The sequence below is a fragment of the Phalaenopsis equestris genome, unplaced genomic scaffold (genome assembly GCF_001263595.1).
Source record: "Phalaenopsis equestris unplaced genomic scaffold, ASM126359v1 Scaffold000006, whole genome shotgun sequence".
NCBI lineage: Eukaryota > Viridiplantae > Streptophyta > Magnoliopsida > Asparagales > Orchidaceae > Phalaenopsis > Phalaenopsis equestris.
The window spans coordinates 1,889,455-1,907,449 of NW_018164448.1; the positions used below are offsets into that span (position 1 = coordinate 1,889,455).

Sequence of the window (17,995 nt, forward strand, 5' to 3'; positions counted from 1 at the left end):
ATATATATATATATAAGCCACCTTGACTATATATGAAGAAGTACATTTCACTTTTTAAAAGTTGAAATCGTGGTACTTTTAATTTGATATGGAAGATTTGGGTGGTATAAGTGAAAAAAAGTGAAGTTTAGGTGCTAGATATGTAATTATATAAGAGTTGGGTGGTATGTATGTAAATGCCCCATCTTTATTTAGAGGCAAGAGCAATTTTTTCTTGCGAGTAAAATTGCTACATGTTGAAACTTTGATACTATTTTAGGTCTTGTAGAAGGTATGTAGGAAGAGGGTTTTATGGGAAGGTGGTTGAGAAATAGCAAGGGAAGGAAAACATGTGAGTTTGGCGGCATTTGGATGGGGATATGTATCGTTATGTGGTTGTCTATACTAAAAACAACAAGACAAATCACGAAATGATTATGTACGAACAGCGAGGAGATTTACCGCCTGTTCTTAAGTAAGATATACATGCACACCACTTGCGAAAGGACAATATACAATACTCTTTAAGGTAGAGAACATATATTATAATCTTCATAAACTCAAGAAAAAAAACAAGTCTCGAAAAACAAACATATAAATTCCCTAATAGAAAAAGAAATCTTATTGGAAAAGGAGAATTGGAAAGAAATCATAAAAAAAAGAAAAAATGTTGAAATGTAAAGGCTCTCAGCCAGCTATCAATCTTGTGGTTGTGGGATTTTTGCAATTCACTATACTTGATCCCGTGGTTATAGACTCGCAATTCGGTGTTGCATCCGACATCATTCTCCCAAGTAGGAAGAGCTTCATCTTTTTCACAGGAAGCTTATGGAATTGATCTACCACCATAACAAAATCATTGTATTGTTGTGGCTTGTGGAGCACTGGAGCCCCACTACAAAGTCTTTGCTCACGACCACCAAAGATAACTATGAAACATTTATTTTCTTCCGAAGTCTACATTGGTAGAATAAATAATCATTCTTTTTTAGCACAATTAGAGCTGGAGCTTCATCTGTGATAGTGCTCTCACAAATCAAGTCTCTTACCCTCAAGTGTGTAATAATTTTGTTAATTTCTCATACTAGGCTGGTTGCATTCCATAGACAAGTTGCTTTGGCAGAGAAATTTCTAGAATGAGATTTATGGTATGCTGAATTTCTCTTGGTGGTGACCACTCAAAAGGTAAAATATCAGTTATGACACCCGATAACTTTTTCAACACGGGTTTTCATTTTTCTTATATCTGCTCCTCGAACTCACTGCATTCTAGAACAATCAATATTAGTCATATTGGATCTCTCTCATGGACTCAGCTTGAATCACTTACATCTCTTCTTTGTCCACGGATAGTCGATACTCCTATCTATTCTCCTCCTCCGAGTCTTCACCCTCTACCTCGTTTACTGCATCATGTTTAATGGAAGATTTAAACCTTCTATTGTATAATCACATATAGCGTGCCCAAAACTATGACATTTGAAACACTTTATGGTTGAGATATATTTAAGAGTACTGTTGATCTCCACCTTTTCTCCACTCTATACCGATTTCTCCTTTGACGGGGTTGGCTTGAGTGCTCCATTAGGCACAGTTTTGCTTTCTAATCACGTGATTGAACTCTATTTGTAAAGTGTGGTGATCTTATTGTGATGTAGCTATTTTTTCACTTTCAAAGCTATTTGCTTTCTAATCACGTGATTCATTTAGCCTCTCTTCTGGCATGGCTCTTGCGTTTCCAATCGTTACATGGAGCTGAGAAAGACTGTTGGGGTTTGATCCTTTTGAAGTTCAACTCAATATGGAATGAGCTAACTTGTAGAAAACCCTTGCTCTGCCTCAATTGGATATTTCTTCCCAGTTACTGTATTTCTCTGAGTGGACTCATTTTCTTAATTTGAAATGATATTTTCAAAATTAATGAGATAGAAATCTATGCCGTTGTGATAGGAATCAGATTGTATAAACACGCTTGATTTAAAACTCGTTGAACTTCAGCTCTGCTTGAAGCTATTTTTCCTTTTCATGCTTTTTTAATCGTATACTTTGAACTTTGCATATCATTTTTTTTTAATTTAAAAGCTGATATCACCAACTAAAAGATTTAGCTTAACATAACTAGCTCTATTGCACCTTATGCATTATCATACTTTGAATTGTGATGTATTTTGGATTTCTGAACTTGTGCCGTGGCATTCAAATGCATGGCTTGAGTAGCTGACATGCTACATATGAAATAAAAGCTTTCGTTCTCATTTTCATTTATTAAGAATGAATATTTGTATTGTATTTTTAATTGATTCTTTTTATAGATGGGGGTTAATTTTGTTTAATCTATTGCAATATTGACATTGTGTATTCATTAAATTGTTGAACCATATATTAAGTTGTTTTCTAATTACATACATTTTCATTTTACTTGTGTTAAATTTTAATTTTTTTATTAAACTGTCAAGTTAGATGAACTAATTGCCGCCCCTTCTAAAAAACGGTTTTTTAGTGTGTGTAACAAGATTTTAAATGGCATCGATAATTCATTTGCTTTTAATATGGAGTTGTTTTTTTTTAGGGTTCTCTATAATAAAGAGATTGAATATAAAACTAATAAAACTTTCCTAAGCATTTTAAAAGATCTTTCTCAAGAAACTATGGCAATTTGGTTTAATTGAGAAATCAATCGCATTATGTACTATTTTGTATTAGTTTTATGTTTCTGCAGTATCAAATATAATGTCAAGATAGTTCTATTAAAGACAACATTACTTAACAGGGGCAAAATGAACATTTTTCCACAAACAGCTGCAAATCAGCTATTTTCCAAACTCACAAATTAAATAGTTAGCCAGCTAGCTTATTCAGATCAGCTGTTCATCAACAGTTTATCAAAATAAGCTGTTTATCTGGATAAACTGGATAAGCTGCAGCTTCTCCAAACAGACCCTCACATTTCAACCTGAGTTAATCAAATTCAACTGTTTACTCAACCACAAAAGAATTTCTCTAGTGAAGTTGGTGAAGTTCAATAAACACATCGTGTCGGTAATGCGGTGAAAGTTATTTGTGGTGCATCTCCCTTCCCATCTTGATGATCTTACTCTTCCCTTCTTGTTGTCAGATTCACTTCAAATTCTTCTTGAATTTGATGACTGTCAATTTAACTATTTTGCCTTGAGGAACATCCTTATACTCAACAATTCATTTTACTGTTTGAAATCACTCAATAAATTCATGTGGATCCACACAATAGCCGAAATCCAATAAATTCACTTTTACTTTAAAATCATAGCTTCCCCTTTGATACTTCATGTAAAATCATCAAGGTAGGTACTTAATTACTAGAAACTGCCTGATAGAATGAATTTACTTTCGCCTCTCGATCTGACGGATCACTGTTGTTGCTATGGGTGATCTCACCAATGAAGCAAGTCTCTACAGCAATTGGAAGATTTCTTGTTGCATATCCTCTATAGTAAGTTCTTGGACACCTCGCTGAGGGTTCCTTGGTGACATGGTGTTATTTCTTCAGGATCAGATTTGCGACAGATGTAGAATTACAAACCAAAGTTGATCTGGGGCTTAAGTTTTTTATGTCAGGTGTCAGGGTGAGATATTGGTGGAGGTGGAAAGTTGAATTTTAAAAATTTTGGGTTGGGGTCAGGACTTGTGGTAGGAATGATTCGGGTATGGTGGTTTTTTTTTTCTTTTTTTTTGTTAATTTATTTGGATTGGTGCAAAATTAAAAAATCTTGGGCTTGCCACGCTCTGATATCCAATGATACTATTCTATGTTTTCTATAAGGCATTTAGGGAGTGGGTTTTGCTAGGAGGTGGGGGAGAAATAGAGGAAATGAAAATATGCGAGTTTGAGGGCATTTGAATGGGTGATAGGTGTCGATTGACTGTCTCCTTGGTAAAAACAGTGAGGAGAACGGCAAAACAATTAGTTACGGGCAGCAAGGACGTTCACAATATGTTGTTAAGCAAGATACATGCACGTCACTTGCAAAAGTAAAAGTCACAATACTCGTTAAGGTGGAAAACATAGACTACAATCTCTATAAACTCAAAATAATACAAAAGTCTCACAAAATATAAATAGTTCTTTCATAGAAAAAAAATTAATTGGAAAATGACAAAATAGAAGATAAATCGGGAAGGAAAGAAAAAAATAATAATAATAGAAAGGCTCTCGGCTGGTTATTGATCCTGCAGTTGCAGGATTGTTGTGATTCGCGATACGCAATGTCGCGGTCACAGACCCCGCAATCCGGTGTTGTGTTCGCCTCAATAGCTTTTGGCCTGTCGTCAAGCGAGATATTGCTGACATGCTTCGGGCATCATTCTGGTCGTCAAAGACGAATTAACTTTTTGACAACTTCATCTAGGAACTTTTAATGAGAAGAAAACTGAGAGTAATATAAAATAATATTCTTTAACTCTCAAAACATTTCTACATGTCCCATCATAATGATTTTAACAAAGCATGCAAAATTAGATTTACATCTTAAGTTTGTAATGAGGAAGAAAATACACTTTAGCTAATGTAACCTATATCATTAATTATATTGGATGTGATGAATGCTCACTCATCACTTGCACGTGTGCTATAATTGTTTGTTCAACATTTAACTTGGCAAAAAGAAGTTATTCTATACTTAACAAAAGTTTATAGCAATTGTTTCAATCAATCTCATCAGACAGGCCATCCCATCTATTCTACAGAAATTAAAATTATCAACTTTAAATTGACTTAGCCAAGCATGTTGTACAATATACAAGGGCTTTATACATTTGAACTTTGAAAAATGTGCCAATATTGTCAAGCCATTCCTACAAATGTTCCAAATGGTTTGTAAAAATCACACGACTTCATTCAACTTAATGCATCTATGTTCATGGCTAATGTATTGATATGTACAGAGCATACTAACACCTCTCAAACCTTATTGATTCTCAATTCATCCAATGGTATTTTTCAGTCGCTGCTAAAAAAGCTACCTTGCCTGTAGGGGGAGATCTTAAGGCCCACCATATAAGCTCATCGTGCTGTAAGATGGGAGCGTAAAACCCATCCTTATAAGTTATTCTAAATTCTGCACAAGGCTATGCTAAGCTTCACTCAAGCCTTGTGATTTTCAGTGTTTTAAGTCTTGCTTGTCGGCCTTCTTAAGGGGGTTTACCCCAACGCATTTAACTGGGTCTGCACAAAGACGAAATGCTTGTCAAATTAAATCTATTGTGTTACCTTATCTATAATAAGATAAGGCTGTTGAACCCATCATTATAGTTTCCTTGTCTTGAGGTTACGAGTCTCATGTACGAGCCTTCCAACAGATTTAAGTTCATCCCAGTATATTTAGGTTAGCACATATACCAAATTACAATTTGGCTATACTGTTCTATCAACAAGGCCAATCAATCAAAATCAAAAGTTATTTATCTGTTAGATTCGTTTCTTTAAGTCAAAGTAGATCGTAGTTTGCAAATAACTTGTTAAATTGCTCGTGTTTGATTTCTTTATTAAGCAAGCGAGTTAAGCACAAACAATTATTTTGAACTCGATTTATAAACGATCAGAACACGAATAAAAGTTTGTACCTTCATGTTCGGTTTGTTCTGATTCAAAAAAATTAAATTTATTTATATTATTTTAATTATATATTAAAAAAGTAAAATTCAGGCGTTAGATTAGTAAATGCATTGGCATTGATGAACTGTTATGTATCTAAATGCAAAAAAGAATGAGAAAGCTGCCAACCCTGGCCCACATTTATAATTGTCCAGGTTTTTCAAATGTAAATACTTAGGAATTGGATGATATGCAAGTAAACGCCCAAACGAAAAAAAAAAAGCCTAGAGCAAAAGGAAAATTTTTTTAGTCCCACATCTGCTGAGAAAGTTTTCTTACAACCGTAGAGTACTTTAAGAACAAAACTTTTGCTTGATTGCAAAGCTGATTTTAATTCAAGCTAAAATGAGCAATCAAAAGAACAAATTTAAGCTGCTCATAAATAAATTGAATAATATCGAACGGAAGATGAACTAACTCATTATGATTCGAACATGAGTCAAGTTTGAACTAGTGTTAATACAAACGATCAGAACACAAATAGAACCTTAATACGCTCATTTTTTTCTCATTTACACTCGTACTTGTGCTCATGAAAAGTCTTAACCTTAAAACCAGACAACCACAACTCGATGTAATATTAGAGAAATTTTGGTTAAAACAAATATAATTTACCTCAATGATGTCGAGTTATTTGTACATTGAGAAAGCAAAGCGAGGATTGGTTTCTAGCAAGCAATTATTTGGTAACTCTTTAAATTTTCAAGACTTCTTTTTTTCCCCCTCTCAATGACAACATGATATGGGTTGATGTAAAAAAAGATTATAAGCTGACTAATAGCTGTGTGGCCCTGCCCGTAACCATCTAGTAATCGTCCTTTAGCCTGGGCCGGCTGACTTGGCCAGGCCGGTAAGTCTGGCTGATTCTGATCGGTCCAGACCGGTCTTCCCAGGCCAGCTTGTCTGTAGCAGGAGTAAGCATATCAATATCATGCATGTTTCTATTTTCACGATTTGTCAAAAATGATTTTTGTTTTCCTGGAAAGCAAGAAGTTAATGTAAAAACAAAAATTGGCTTAAAAAGTGAAGATTTGCTTGCATATTATTAAATATGTAACAACTATACTTTAATCTTTAAATACATACCACCTTACCTATTGATGAAATTGTGTATCTTACTTGGCATTATTTTTTACGTGATATAAAAATTGGGGTGGTACAAATGTAAAAAACATAATTTTGGTGTGAGATTACCTAAATAGATGAGAATTATGTGGTATGTAGGGCTGTCAAAAAAAGCTCGTTGTTCGCGAACAGTTCGTGTTCGCCTCGTTAAGTAGCTCGTGTTCGGCTCATTCGTTAAGTATACGAGCCAAATACGAACAAATTTTTAAAGCTCGAATTATAAACGAGCCGAACACGAACACTCTTTGTTCGCTCGTGTTCGGCTCGTTTTAGCTCGAAATATAAAAAATTATATAAGTTTTTATATAACAATATATTACATATATTATTTATATAATAATATATTATATATATTTATGTCTAAGTTTAAATCATAACACCTCATGTGGCAATGTGGTTAGTGTCTTCTTTTGTATATATTTGATTCAGGTTCGAACACGAGCCAATTTCGAGCCGAACACGAACACGAATATTTAAATCGAGCCGAACACGAATACACTGTTCACAAGCCGATTTCGAACACGAGCCGAACACGAGCTAAGCCTGAGCTTGCTCAAGCTCGACTTATTTACAACCCTAGTGGTATGCATGTAAATGCCACGAAAAAGGAAAGGCTTTTCTTTCCCAAATCACCGACTGATGTGGAAAAGGACGACAATAATCGGTTCATCTTATCTTGTGACATTTTTTGTTTGCACGTGAAGTTCCTTTTTGATAGGCTTTGTTGGTATTCCAACTAACCATATTTGAAGGATTACTCCAACAAACCGCATGCAAGAGATGAAAACTGTTGATACTCCGTATAATTTATATGTAATCCGAATTTGTCCGGGAGGCACACCCGAGTGACTAGAGCGGCGTTTCAATGAAAGGAAATGAGAGAGAGGAAGATAGAGAAAAGAGGAGTGCACAACGACTTACCCCTATGGGACAAAATGGGATGTTTCTGTATTGTTGTGACCCTTTTTATACAATCGAATATATTTGGTACATAGAGAATGTGAAGAGCCTAAAAGGCTCTTCTTATGTAAACATACATGGGAGAAGGGAGAGAGGCCAAAAGTCCTATTACATGAAAAGACCCCTCTATTTATAAGAGAGGGAAAACAATGAAGTAAAATTATATTTATAACCCTGTTTTATGGAGAGTTGAACAAGCTATTATAGGAATTATGCCCTTGCAGGCCTTGGGCCTTCTCGTTCTCTGGCTCGATCGATTGGGGCCAAAGCAGTCAATTGATTAGTGTTGTCGGTCGACCTACTTGACGGGCGACCGACTGGATTCTGAAGTTGGTCGGCAAGACTTGATCCGTTCGGCTGATTTAGTCAGTTGATTGTATTGGGTCGGTCGTCAATCCTCAATTCCCGTTATGGGAATTCTTTTCGACTGAGTAGACTTAGACTCTCGAGGAGATGAAGTCATCTGGGCGTGTATCGTTGGGTTGGTCTTTATGAATTATGACTAGCATGAGCTGATCGATTTTTCTTGGTCCTCGGGTCATTTTTTGGTGGGTCCATCTTTGACATGTCACTCTTTGTTGAGCTGGAGGATTACCTCGAGATTCGTGTTGACACATTTTTCTCTGTACAAACACCTAAATTTTATTTTTATCATATATGTCACCTTAATTATGCAAGAAAATATGTATTTGACATTTTAAATGTTAAAATAGTGCTATTTTTTAGGTGATATGAAATATTTGGGCGAAATAAATATAAAAAGCAAAGTGGTAAGTGTTAGAAATGTAGATGCATAGGAATTAGGTGGTATGTGTTGTCAAAAGCGATGGCAATAAAACAAAAATTGGAACGAGAAATTCAAAAATTAGAAACATAGGGAAACACACAGATTTACGTGGTTCGGCAAATTGCCTACTTCTACGGAGTTGCAGAGTATTTTATTGCTTTGAGAATTACATCATCGATCGTCTCAACTTTTACAAGAAGCTCTCCTCTCTATCTTCCTCTCTCTCTCTCTCTTCCTCCTCTATCTCACTACCCGCGAGCCCTTACAGAAGAAGAAAACACAAAAAGGAGATCCAATGGAGGAAGCCACTATGGGATAGTATTTCTTCCGTAACTTTAATCACATGCCCTTTCTTCTTCGAGTTAAAGCCCTTTTAAAACATTTCAATTCAAAGCCCGTTAAGGAAAGTCTTTAATTTGTGAATTCAGAAGAAGAAACAGTGGGGTTAGAGGAGATATGAGAAAGCAATATTAAGCAATTATAATTATTGTTTTCTTTAATTCACCAACAGGAGGAAGGCGGGAGATTCATATAGAAGAAGGAAAGAATTAAATGCAATTTAATTAACTTCTATAGATGTCGAAACTGCCAAATTGAATCGTCAACTGGGCTCCACAATACTCAACAATTCTCCCACTTGGAGATTGAGACACATACCGCACCATCCACTGCCTGCGTCGCCCTTTTCTCCAAACGTAATATCCTCCACATCTGCAACACAAAACTCCTAATTTCACACTAGAAGACCAGCTCGAGCACAATTTCAGCTTCTCAAGAGTAACACCCTTAGTTGACCTATCAGTGTCAACATAGTCTTGTATCTCCAAGCTCTTTCCTTTGTTACTCCTGTATTTGCTTACAACTTCCACTACATGGGAAATATCCTGCCTCTGTTGAAAGCCTTTTTCAACAAGACCAATCCTGTATCTTTTACTGTCATCAAGCTCAGTTTTCTCCCGGTACACTCATTTATTGTGCAATGTCATTCTTCACTGGTAGAAGTTCTGTTAGCTCACAAATCTGATTCCCTAACAGGGAATCCATCTACTCCTTCATGGCCAGCTCTCATTTGCTCGAATTTTCATGTTGTAAGATTTCTTTATAGATCTGACTTATGTGACCAAACCTGCATTGTCGCAGATCTGTCGTGCTCTCTGCAACTATAATAGCAATTGTGTTGAGTAAACCTGTAGTTATATATAATGTGTCAGTTTTCTTATCCAGGGTCAGTACTAATGCTTCTTTGGTAACTTTACAGGTGCTATCTGAGAAAACTATCGAATAACCACTCTCATTGAGCTGCCCAACATAAATGAGGTTTTTCTTCAACTTAAGAATGTGTCTGGCCTTTTGCAAAGTCCATTTGCTCTTTTTAGAGAATGCAATATCAACGTATTTCTTCCTCACAACGTTCAGAGCTTTTCCATCAGCCAGATATATCTTCCCAAAGTCACCTGCCACATAGTTCCACATTAACTCTCGGTGAGAAGATGTTTGGAAGAAACCTCTGAATCCAGTATTCAATCATCAACAGAACTGTAATCTATCAGCAATAGTGCATCATGTACTTCTTCAGTTACAACATTAGAGTTATCATTATTCTTCTTCTTTGGATTCATGCAGTTCTTCATTATGTGATCAGTTTTGCCACAATTCCAACATGTTGTTTGTTGACCAAACTTTGACTTGCTCTTGTCTCCATGCTTTGATTTCGATCTTCCTCTATTTGAATCTCTATTCTATGATTTTTTTCTGGAATCAACATTCAGTGTTGAACTCGAATTCGAGGTCTCGCCAGAATCTTTCCTACATACCTCCCCAGTCAAAATCAAATCACAAATATTACCATATTTTAGTTTAGATTTATCTACAGAATTGTTAATTATCATCCCCATAGCTTCCCAGCTATTTGACAATGAAGTCAACAATATCAGCGCACGTATCTCATCGTCAAGATCAATTTCAACAAACGACAATTGATTTGTGGTGGTATTGAAATCATTCAAATGTCGAACGATAGACACATTTTCCGCCATCTTTAAGTTGAATATTTTTTTCATTAAGTGCATCTTGTTATTCGTCGATAGTTTTTTATATGTACCTCATAAAGTCGTCATAAGATCTGCAGTAGCCCCCAGAACCTGCCGATCCAACAGATTCTATTCCGTCTCGTCTATCTTTCATGTTTCTTTCCCAGTAACGACAAGTGAAGTTTCTTCCCATAGAGGTAGTCATCTATCTGCATCCTCCACTAACCAAAATCTGTGTCATTAAACTTCTTGATCCAAGATGCCATCACTTCATCTCCGGCCATCGTTCCTCCTTAGATCCTGAAACCACGACTCTGATACCAGTTGTTGTGAAAAACAACAACAATAAAGCGAAAAATGAAATGAGAAATTCATAAACCAGAAAAACAGCGAAACACAGAAGAAGAAAACACAAAAAGGTGATCTGATGGAGGAAGCCACTATGCGAGCAAAAATTGAAATGAGAAATTCATAAACCAGAAACACAGCGAAACACAGAAGAAGAAAACACAAAAAGGAGATTTGATGGAGGAAGCCACTATGCGATAGTATTTCTTCCGTAACTTAAATCACATACCCTTTCATCTTCGAGCCAAAGCCCTTTTAAAACCTTTCAATTCAAGGCCCATTAAGGAAAGTCTTTAAATTAGTAATCCAGAAGAGCAATGGGGGGATTAGAGGAGATATGAGAAAGCAATCTTAAGCAATCATAATTATTGCTTTCCTTAATCCACCAACACGAGGAAGGCGGGAGAACAGAAGAATGAAGGAATTAAATGCAATTTAATTAACTTCCATAGATGTCGAAACTGTCAAATCGAATCATGGTCCAGGCTCCACAATACTCAACAATATGAATGTAAATGCCCTAATTTATTTTTATGATTTCTTACACTGTCAAATTGATATGGGAGCCAATTTTTTATAAATTGGTAGCTAATAATAAATATTAGTGGTGAATTTAGCGTGTTTTTTGATATTGCTGATGATTTTCAGTTTTGCAGCTGTAAATAGAGATCTTTCAATCAGGTAATCCAATTTTCAATTTCTACGTATTTACATATCTAACACCTAAACATTTCTTTTTACATTCATACCGTCCCAATGTCTTATATCACATAAAATAATGTCACTATTTTGGCTTCTAAAATGTGAAATACGCCTTTCCATACAATGGTAAGGTGGCATGTATGTAAAAATTGAAGCCCAAGCATTAGATATGCAAATACATAGGAATTGAGTTGTATTTATGTAAATCTTCCTTCTTCAATATATGCTGGACTCCAAATGCTTAAAAAAAATACATTTTCATGCATAGTTAAAGTGGCATGTGTAAAAATTGAATTAAGTTTAGGTGTTAGATATTTAAGTGCATAGGAATTGAGTGGTATGTATGTGTACGTCAAAAAGGTTTCAGATGTCATAGGGATCCAACGGTCCAGAACAAGGAAGTATAATATAGGAAGATCCCCTGCAAAGAGATCTCCAGATCCATCAAGCCGATTAAGCCAAGCCAACTGAGCAAAAAAATGATGAGAGGATAAGCAACTGATATCATCTAAGTAGCTCACCCAAAAGCTTACCAAGAAAGCGTCCATGTCTTCAACCAAAATAAAACCAACTCGATACGAAACCTTATGTCACGGGAGAATCAACTCGATGGAGAGGTTGATCCCATAAGGCATCTTCAACATCCAACAGAGGCTCCAACCAAGTCTAAACTGAGATGATCGAGCCAGAAAAAGACCAAATGATGACTCATGATATATAAAATATCTAAGATACTCAGCGAAAATCTCATCCGAATAGAGGCAAAAATGTAATATTACTATCGTGCTATATATATATGAAAAGATTACAATATTTGATAAAAGGTTCTTTTATTATTTTTTTAGGCATTGTAGATTCCACTTCAACAACCTCATCCACTTGCATGGGGGATTATTTTTTTTAATCTTTATTATATTTTTGTAATATGTTAACAATATAATATATGAATCCACATTTGCAAATAATTTAAATTAATATTAATAAATAATATAATATTTTTATTATATTTATAACTTTAATTATTAATATTTTTTTTGAAAATATTTATTGTACAATGGATGATAGAAGTCTAAATTAATAAATCTTGAATAAATAAATAAATATAAGGGCATTTACATATGTATTGTTTAATTCTTATGTATTTATAAATGGACACTTAAATTTTATTTTTTACATTTATATCATATTAAAAATGTTATTATTTTTAATTTTTAATAAAATGAAATATAGATTTCATGCATTAATTATGATATGCTTGTAAAAATTAAAATTCAGATATTAGATATAAAAACACTTAGGAATTTAATAGTATATTTGTAAATCGAAAAAATATTATATCAGGACTCCGCATGTAGAGTTACGTGCGGAGTTTAATGAAATCACGGCACAGGAAAATATTCTCGGCAACACAGGTAACACCGGAGAATATTTCCCCGTGTTATTCAGGTGATATTGTATGTTATTGTGTTTTGAGAATATTCATGGTATTATAATAACACAATAACGCATCAATAACACTTGAATAATACATAATAACACCTGAATAACATGAGGGAATATTAATTGTATTATCGAGGTAATTTTTTTTTTTTCACATTCACTTATCACTATAATTATTTTTTCTTGGAAATCATCTTAATTAAATCTGCCCAACGCAACGAACCGTAGATTAATAAATGCAGGGTCCCGATTTGCCAATGATTTACGCACACCTGACAAACATCACCGCTGGCAATAAAGAACACCCCTTATAAATACCAACTCAATCTTTTTACAAAACAGCGAACATTTATCTCAACCATACTAGATCAGCCTAGTGAGAGTAATTTTTTTTAAAAGAACAGCTGTAAGAATATTGTTGGTCATAAATGCAGCAATGTGTTAATTATGATTCAGCCGATCCAAGCGAGTCGGTGGACGCAATCCGCTTAAAGCGTAGTCAACGGATCACCAAACACGTGGCAACAGATAGAGCCTGTGGGTTGCCCTTGAGTTTGGTGCAATATGCAGCCTTGCACGTGTAAGTTGGCTTGAGAGCACGTGGCCTGGGGGCCCAAACTCTGATTTTTGTCGCTTTTAATTTTTTTTTAATGCTAAACTAAATTCACATTTACACACATATCACCCAATTTATCTATAAATCTATTACTTTGACACTCGAATTTTATTTGTATACATTTATACCTTTCAAAATTTCATTACATAAAAAATATCAAAATTTTATCTTTTTTTTTTAAGTGAATTACATATTCATGCATAACTCATGTCTTCATCTGACTCATTGATTGCGGTCTTTGGTATAAGTCCTTTGGGTCAGGGATTCGATCCCCGCGTAGGATCGAATTGCACACATGTCTGTAAGGGGGTCTGCCCATTGGTCAGACTTTGGAATTGACCAGCAGTCAACATTTTTGAAATATATATATATATGACCAATTACCTAATATATTCACTTTTTAAGAGTTAAAATAATAATATTTTCATATGTGATATGAATGATTTTGGTAATATAAATATTTTTTAAGGAAATTTAGATGTTATACATAAGACTTAGGTGGTTGTATCTAGATGCCACATTTTTCAATTATATATATTCATTATTAAATTTATAATTAAAAAGAGTAACATTTACATTAAAACTTGTATAAATTTGATACATATAGATTTCGAAACATAAAATTTGATTTAGATCCAAACGATGTAGAGCTTTCAGTGTGAGCATTTCCTAGAAATAGATTTATTGGTATTTATTTGAAATTATTAAAGACTTTCTTTTACGGTAGCAGAGCAATAAAAGGTAATATTTATAAAAGGTCAGTTATGTAATTTCATGGTAGTTGAGGTGTATTACGCATATGTGAACAATTACCGTATACCGTATAACGTTTAGCTTGGATCGATATAAACGAGTTGAGTTAGACATGAGCCTAGACTTTGGATCATTTTTTTTAAGCTGATTTTTGTGTTGAGCACAGATCAACTCTGGCTCAAGATCATCTTAAATTATTTTTTATTTATAAAAATTATATTTAATTGATTTAGTTTGAATCTCGAGACAATCTTTTGAGCAATAAATATTAAAAATTTAATCAAAAGTCATCCAGAGTTCAGATTTTAACAAACTTATAGTCAAAATGACAAGCTTGACGAGACGAGCCCAAATGTATCAAAATCAGTCTAATAAGAGCTAAATCAAATTGAATTCAAGTCATTAAACCACTTTTGAAAGTTTTCCAAGCATATTTAAAATGTCAAATAGATGTCAAATCTGGTAAACTTATGGTCGAGTTGAGTGTCTTGACAATACGAATCCAACGAGCCCAAGATCTCTCAATTCGACGTCGTTAAGACACTCACATGTCCATCAAATGTCATCTAATCAGAGGAAGCTCTCCGGACCGTCAAGATCAAAGTTGTTCATATTCTGGCATTTATTGTACATGTAACTCTATAAATAAAGCCCCACCTCTCAATAGGAGAGAGGAGAGATTGAGATTCGAGGAAAACCTTAAAGCTTTGAGAAGGAACTAAAGCCCAACACCACCACCGCTGATTGTCATTAATCGTCGTCGAACACCGTCAACCATCATCGAACAACACCGACCTTCATCGATCATCGCCGACCGTCGACAATCACTGCTAATCTCCGCCAACCACCACCGAACACTGTCGATCACTATCAATATCCGTCAACCATCGTCGAATACCTCAATCACCACCGACCATACATTGTCATTTGCTATCGAACGCCGTTCATTCCTAACAGCAATTTCTTCAGCACACCGACATTGTAACTTGGGAAAACTTGTAATTTTTTCCCACATGTGGGACAAGTGGTTGCAACTGTAATCATCTTTCTATAGTGAAACTCTTCAACTTGGTTAGGCACCATGGTTTTTCCCTTTCTGGGTTTTCCACATAAAAAATATTTGTATTTCTACTTGTTGTTTCATTTTGTCTGAGTGTGTGTTGAATTCTTCTGCAATATTAAGACGATAATTCTTTACTCTAACATCACAACTTTTCTAGCAAGCATCAATAATACTAAATAAAATCGAATATAACGAGCTACGAGCTGATTTCCAAATTAATTGAGTTTGAGTCATCTTGTTTTGATTACGAGTTGGATTGAGCCAATTTTGAGATGGAACGGATTCTATTAACTCAAATTTGTGCCAACTTGTTTGCTTTCAAGTCGTATCGAGCTCGATTCAATCTCGAAATCGAATATAACAAGTCACGAGCCAATTTCAATATGAAACCAATTCAAAAATATTACCATTTCAAATGTAAAATACAAATGACATATTTAATATGTAAATACATAAATATCAAGTGATGTTTATGAAAATCTTTCTTTTCATTATTTACTTTTTTTAATGTCACAACTTACAGCCACGATTTTATATAAAGAGTCAGGTCATTTTCTCTACTCCCAATCTACAGTACTCTCACTTCCCATTTCGCGCAGCACCATCATCACATCACTCCTCCCTTCCCGCCGGCGAAAATGCAGCCATTCCTCCGGCCATCTATCCTCCTCTTCCTGCTCCTCCTCTCCCTGATTCCCACCAGCCTCCCCCAGTCCTCCCCGGCACCCCAACCACTCACCACTGACGACATCAACATCACCGACCTCATGTCCAAAAATGGCTGCAAATCATTCGCCGATCTCCTCCATTCCACCGCAGATGCCGCCGATTCCTTCGCCTCTAACATCGGCAGCGGCCTCACCGCCTTTTGCCCCACCGATCCCGTCCTGAAGCCCTTTCTCCCCTTATTCAAAAACCTAACCGCCGACCAGAAGATCTCCCTTCTTCTATACCACGCGATCCCCATCTACTACTCGATCCAGATGCTCAAATCCAACAATGGCGTCGTTAACACCCTCGCCACCGACGGCACCACCAAGAACTACAACTTCACCATACAGAACGATGGCGATGTCGTTACGCTGCAGACGAAGGTCACGAAGGCCAATATCACCGGTACGCTTTTTGATAAGGATCCCGTGGCGTTATACGCCATTGATGAGGTGCTCGAGCCGACAGAGATATTTAAGCCGGCGGAGGTGCCGGTGCCGGCGCCGGCACCGCAGGTGGTGGCGGATTCACCGAAACCTGCCGGAAAAAAGCAGTCGAACGGATCGCCTGAGGCGCAAAGCCCCGGCGACAAGGCGGCGGATCAGAAAGCGGGGGATAATAATAGAGCTGCTGCTGCAGGTAATCTTGCCGGTGTTGCTGCCGTGGCTGCGTTTTTTGCTTTTGCTTTTGTTTAGGCTTTTTTCTTTTTTTTTCTTTTTTTTTTTTGAGCTGGGTGGGGGGAATTTACAGACATAGCACCCAATTTTTATATAATTACTAATCTACCCCCCTAAACTTTTATTTTTACATATCTTCCTATGTATGCAACTAATAGTGTAATTCACCTTTTCATGCATAAATTAGAGTGCTAAGGATGTGAAAATCAACGTTTAAATGTGAGATAAGTAAATGCATAACATTTGGGTGCTATGTATGTAATTTTTATTTTATTTTTTATTTTGGGTAATTTTGATTTGGAAAAATAAGAGAGAAATTAAAAAAAAAATAAAAAAAGAATGTGTCATCATGCCTTAATGTAATTTATATTAGAATTTGATTGTTTTTATTATATATATTTTAATTTTATATGTCGCATATTATCATTAAGTATGATTAAATTATTGGACATTTATAATTTTTTTAATAAAATTATAGTTATAAATGTCTAATAATTTGATATATTTATCTGATAATTTAATTATATTAAAAGATAATATGTGGCATGCAAAATTAAAAATATATATAAGGAAAATAAATTTATTATATTCTAATATAAAAAAAGAATGTGTGTGATAGAGGTGATGAGGGTGAGTGTTTTTTTATTTTTTATTTCTTGCTTCTTCAGTTTGTTTGTATTATTAGGTGAAGTTTTGTGTAATTTAGAGTTTGTAGAGTGAAGTTTGACATGAAATGAAAATTTGTGCTATTTAATTGCATTATTATATGATAGAGGGGATGAGGATTTTTTCGCTATTTTTTCATGTAATAAATTTTGATGTCACGGACAAAAAGGCCCACATCGGATAGGTGTAAGACCGAAAAGCAGTATTTAAATCCTGGGCTGCCCATGAGCTCTTTTGGGAGGTGGGTAATAATATTTATATATTTGTGTTAATTATCAGTATGACAAAAATCTTTGTGCGATGTGATGTTAATGATTTGAGTGGTATGCATGTATTATAAATTTTTAGATTTTAGAAATGTAAATACATGAGAATTACTTGGTAGTTATGTAAATGCTCCAAAAAGGTAACAATAGAAATACTTGGAATATTAGCAAACGGCTAGTTGAAAAGAATGATAATATATATATGAGGGTGAGTGTTTTTTTATTTTTTATTTCTTGCTTCTT

General features: G+C 35.1%; 1 protein-coding gene across 1 annotated transcript; it reads left to right on the plus strand.

Moving 5' to 3' along the window:
- The first annotated feature begins 15,971 nt into the window (after positions 1-15,971).
- LOC110018244 (fasciclin-like arabinogalactan protein 1) lies at positions 15,972-17,081 on the plus strand. The gene has a single exon (XM_020715508.1). The coding sequence runs from the start codon at positions 16,071-16,073 to the stop codon at positions 16,836-16,838; it is 768 nt and encodes a 255-aa protein (XP_020571167.1). The 5' UTR covers positions 15,972-16,070; the 3' UTR covers positions 16,839-17,081.
- Positions 17,082-17,995: the final 914 nt, after the last annotated feature.

Excerpts from the sequence above, each read along its gene's own strand:
- LOC110018244 (XM_020715508.1), top strand. The coding sequence starts at position 16,071 with ATGCAGCCATTCCTCCGGCCATCTATCCTCCTCTTCCTGCTCCTCCTC.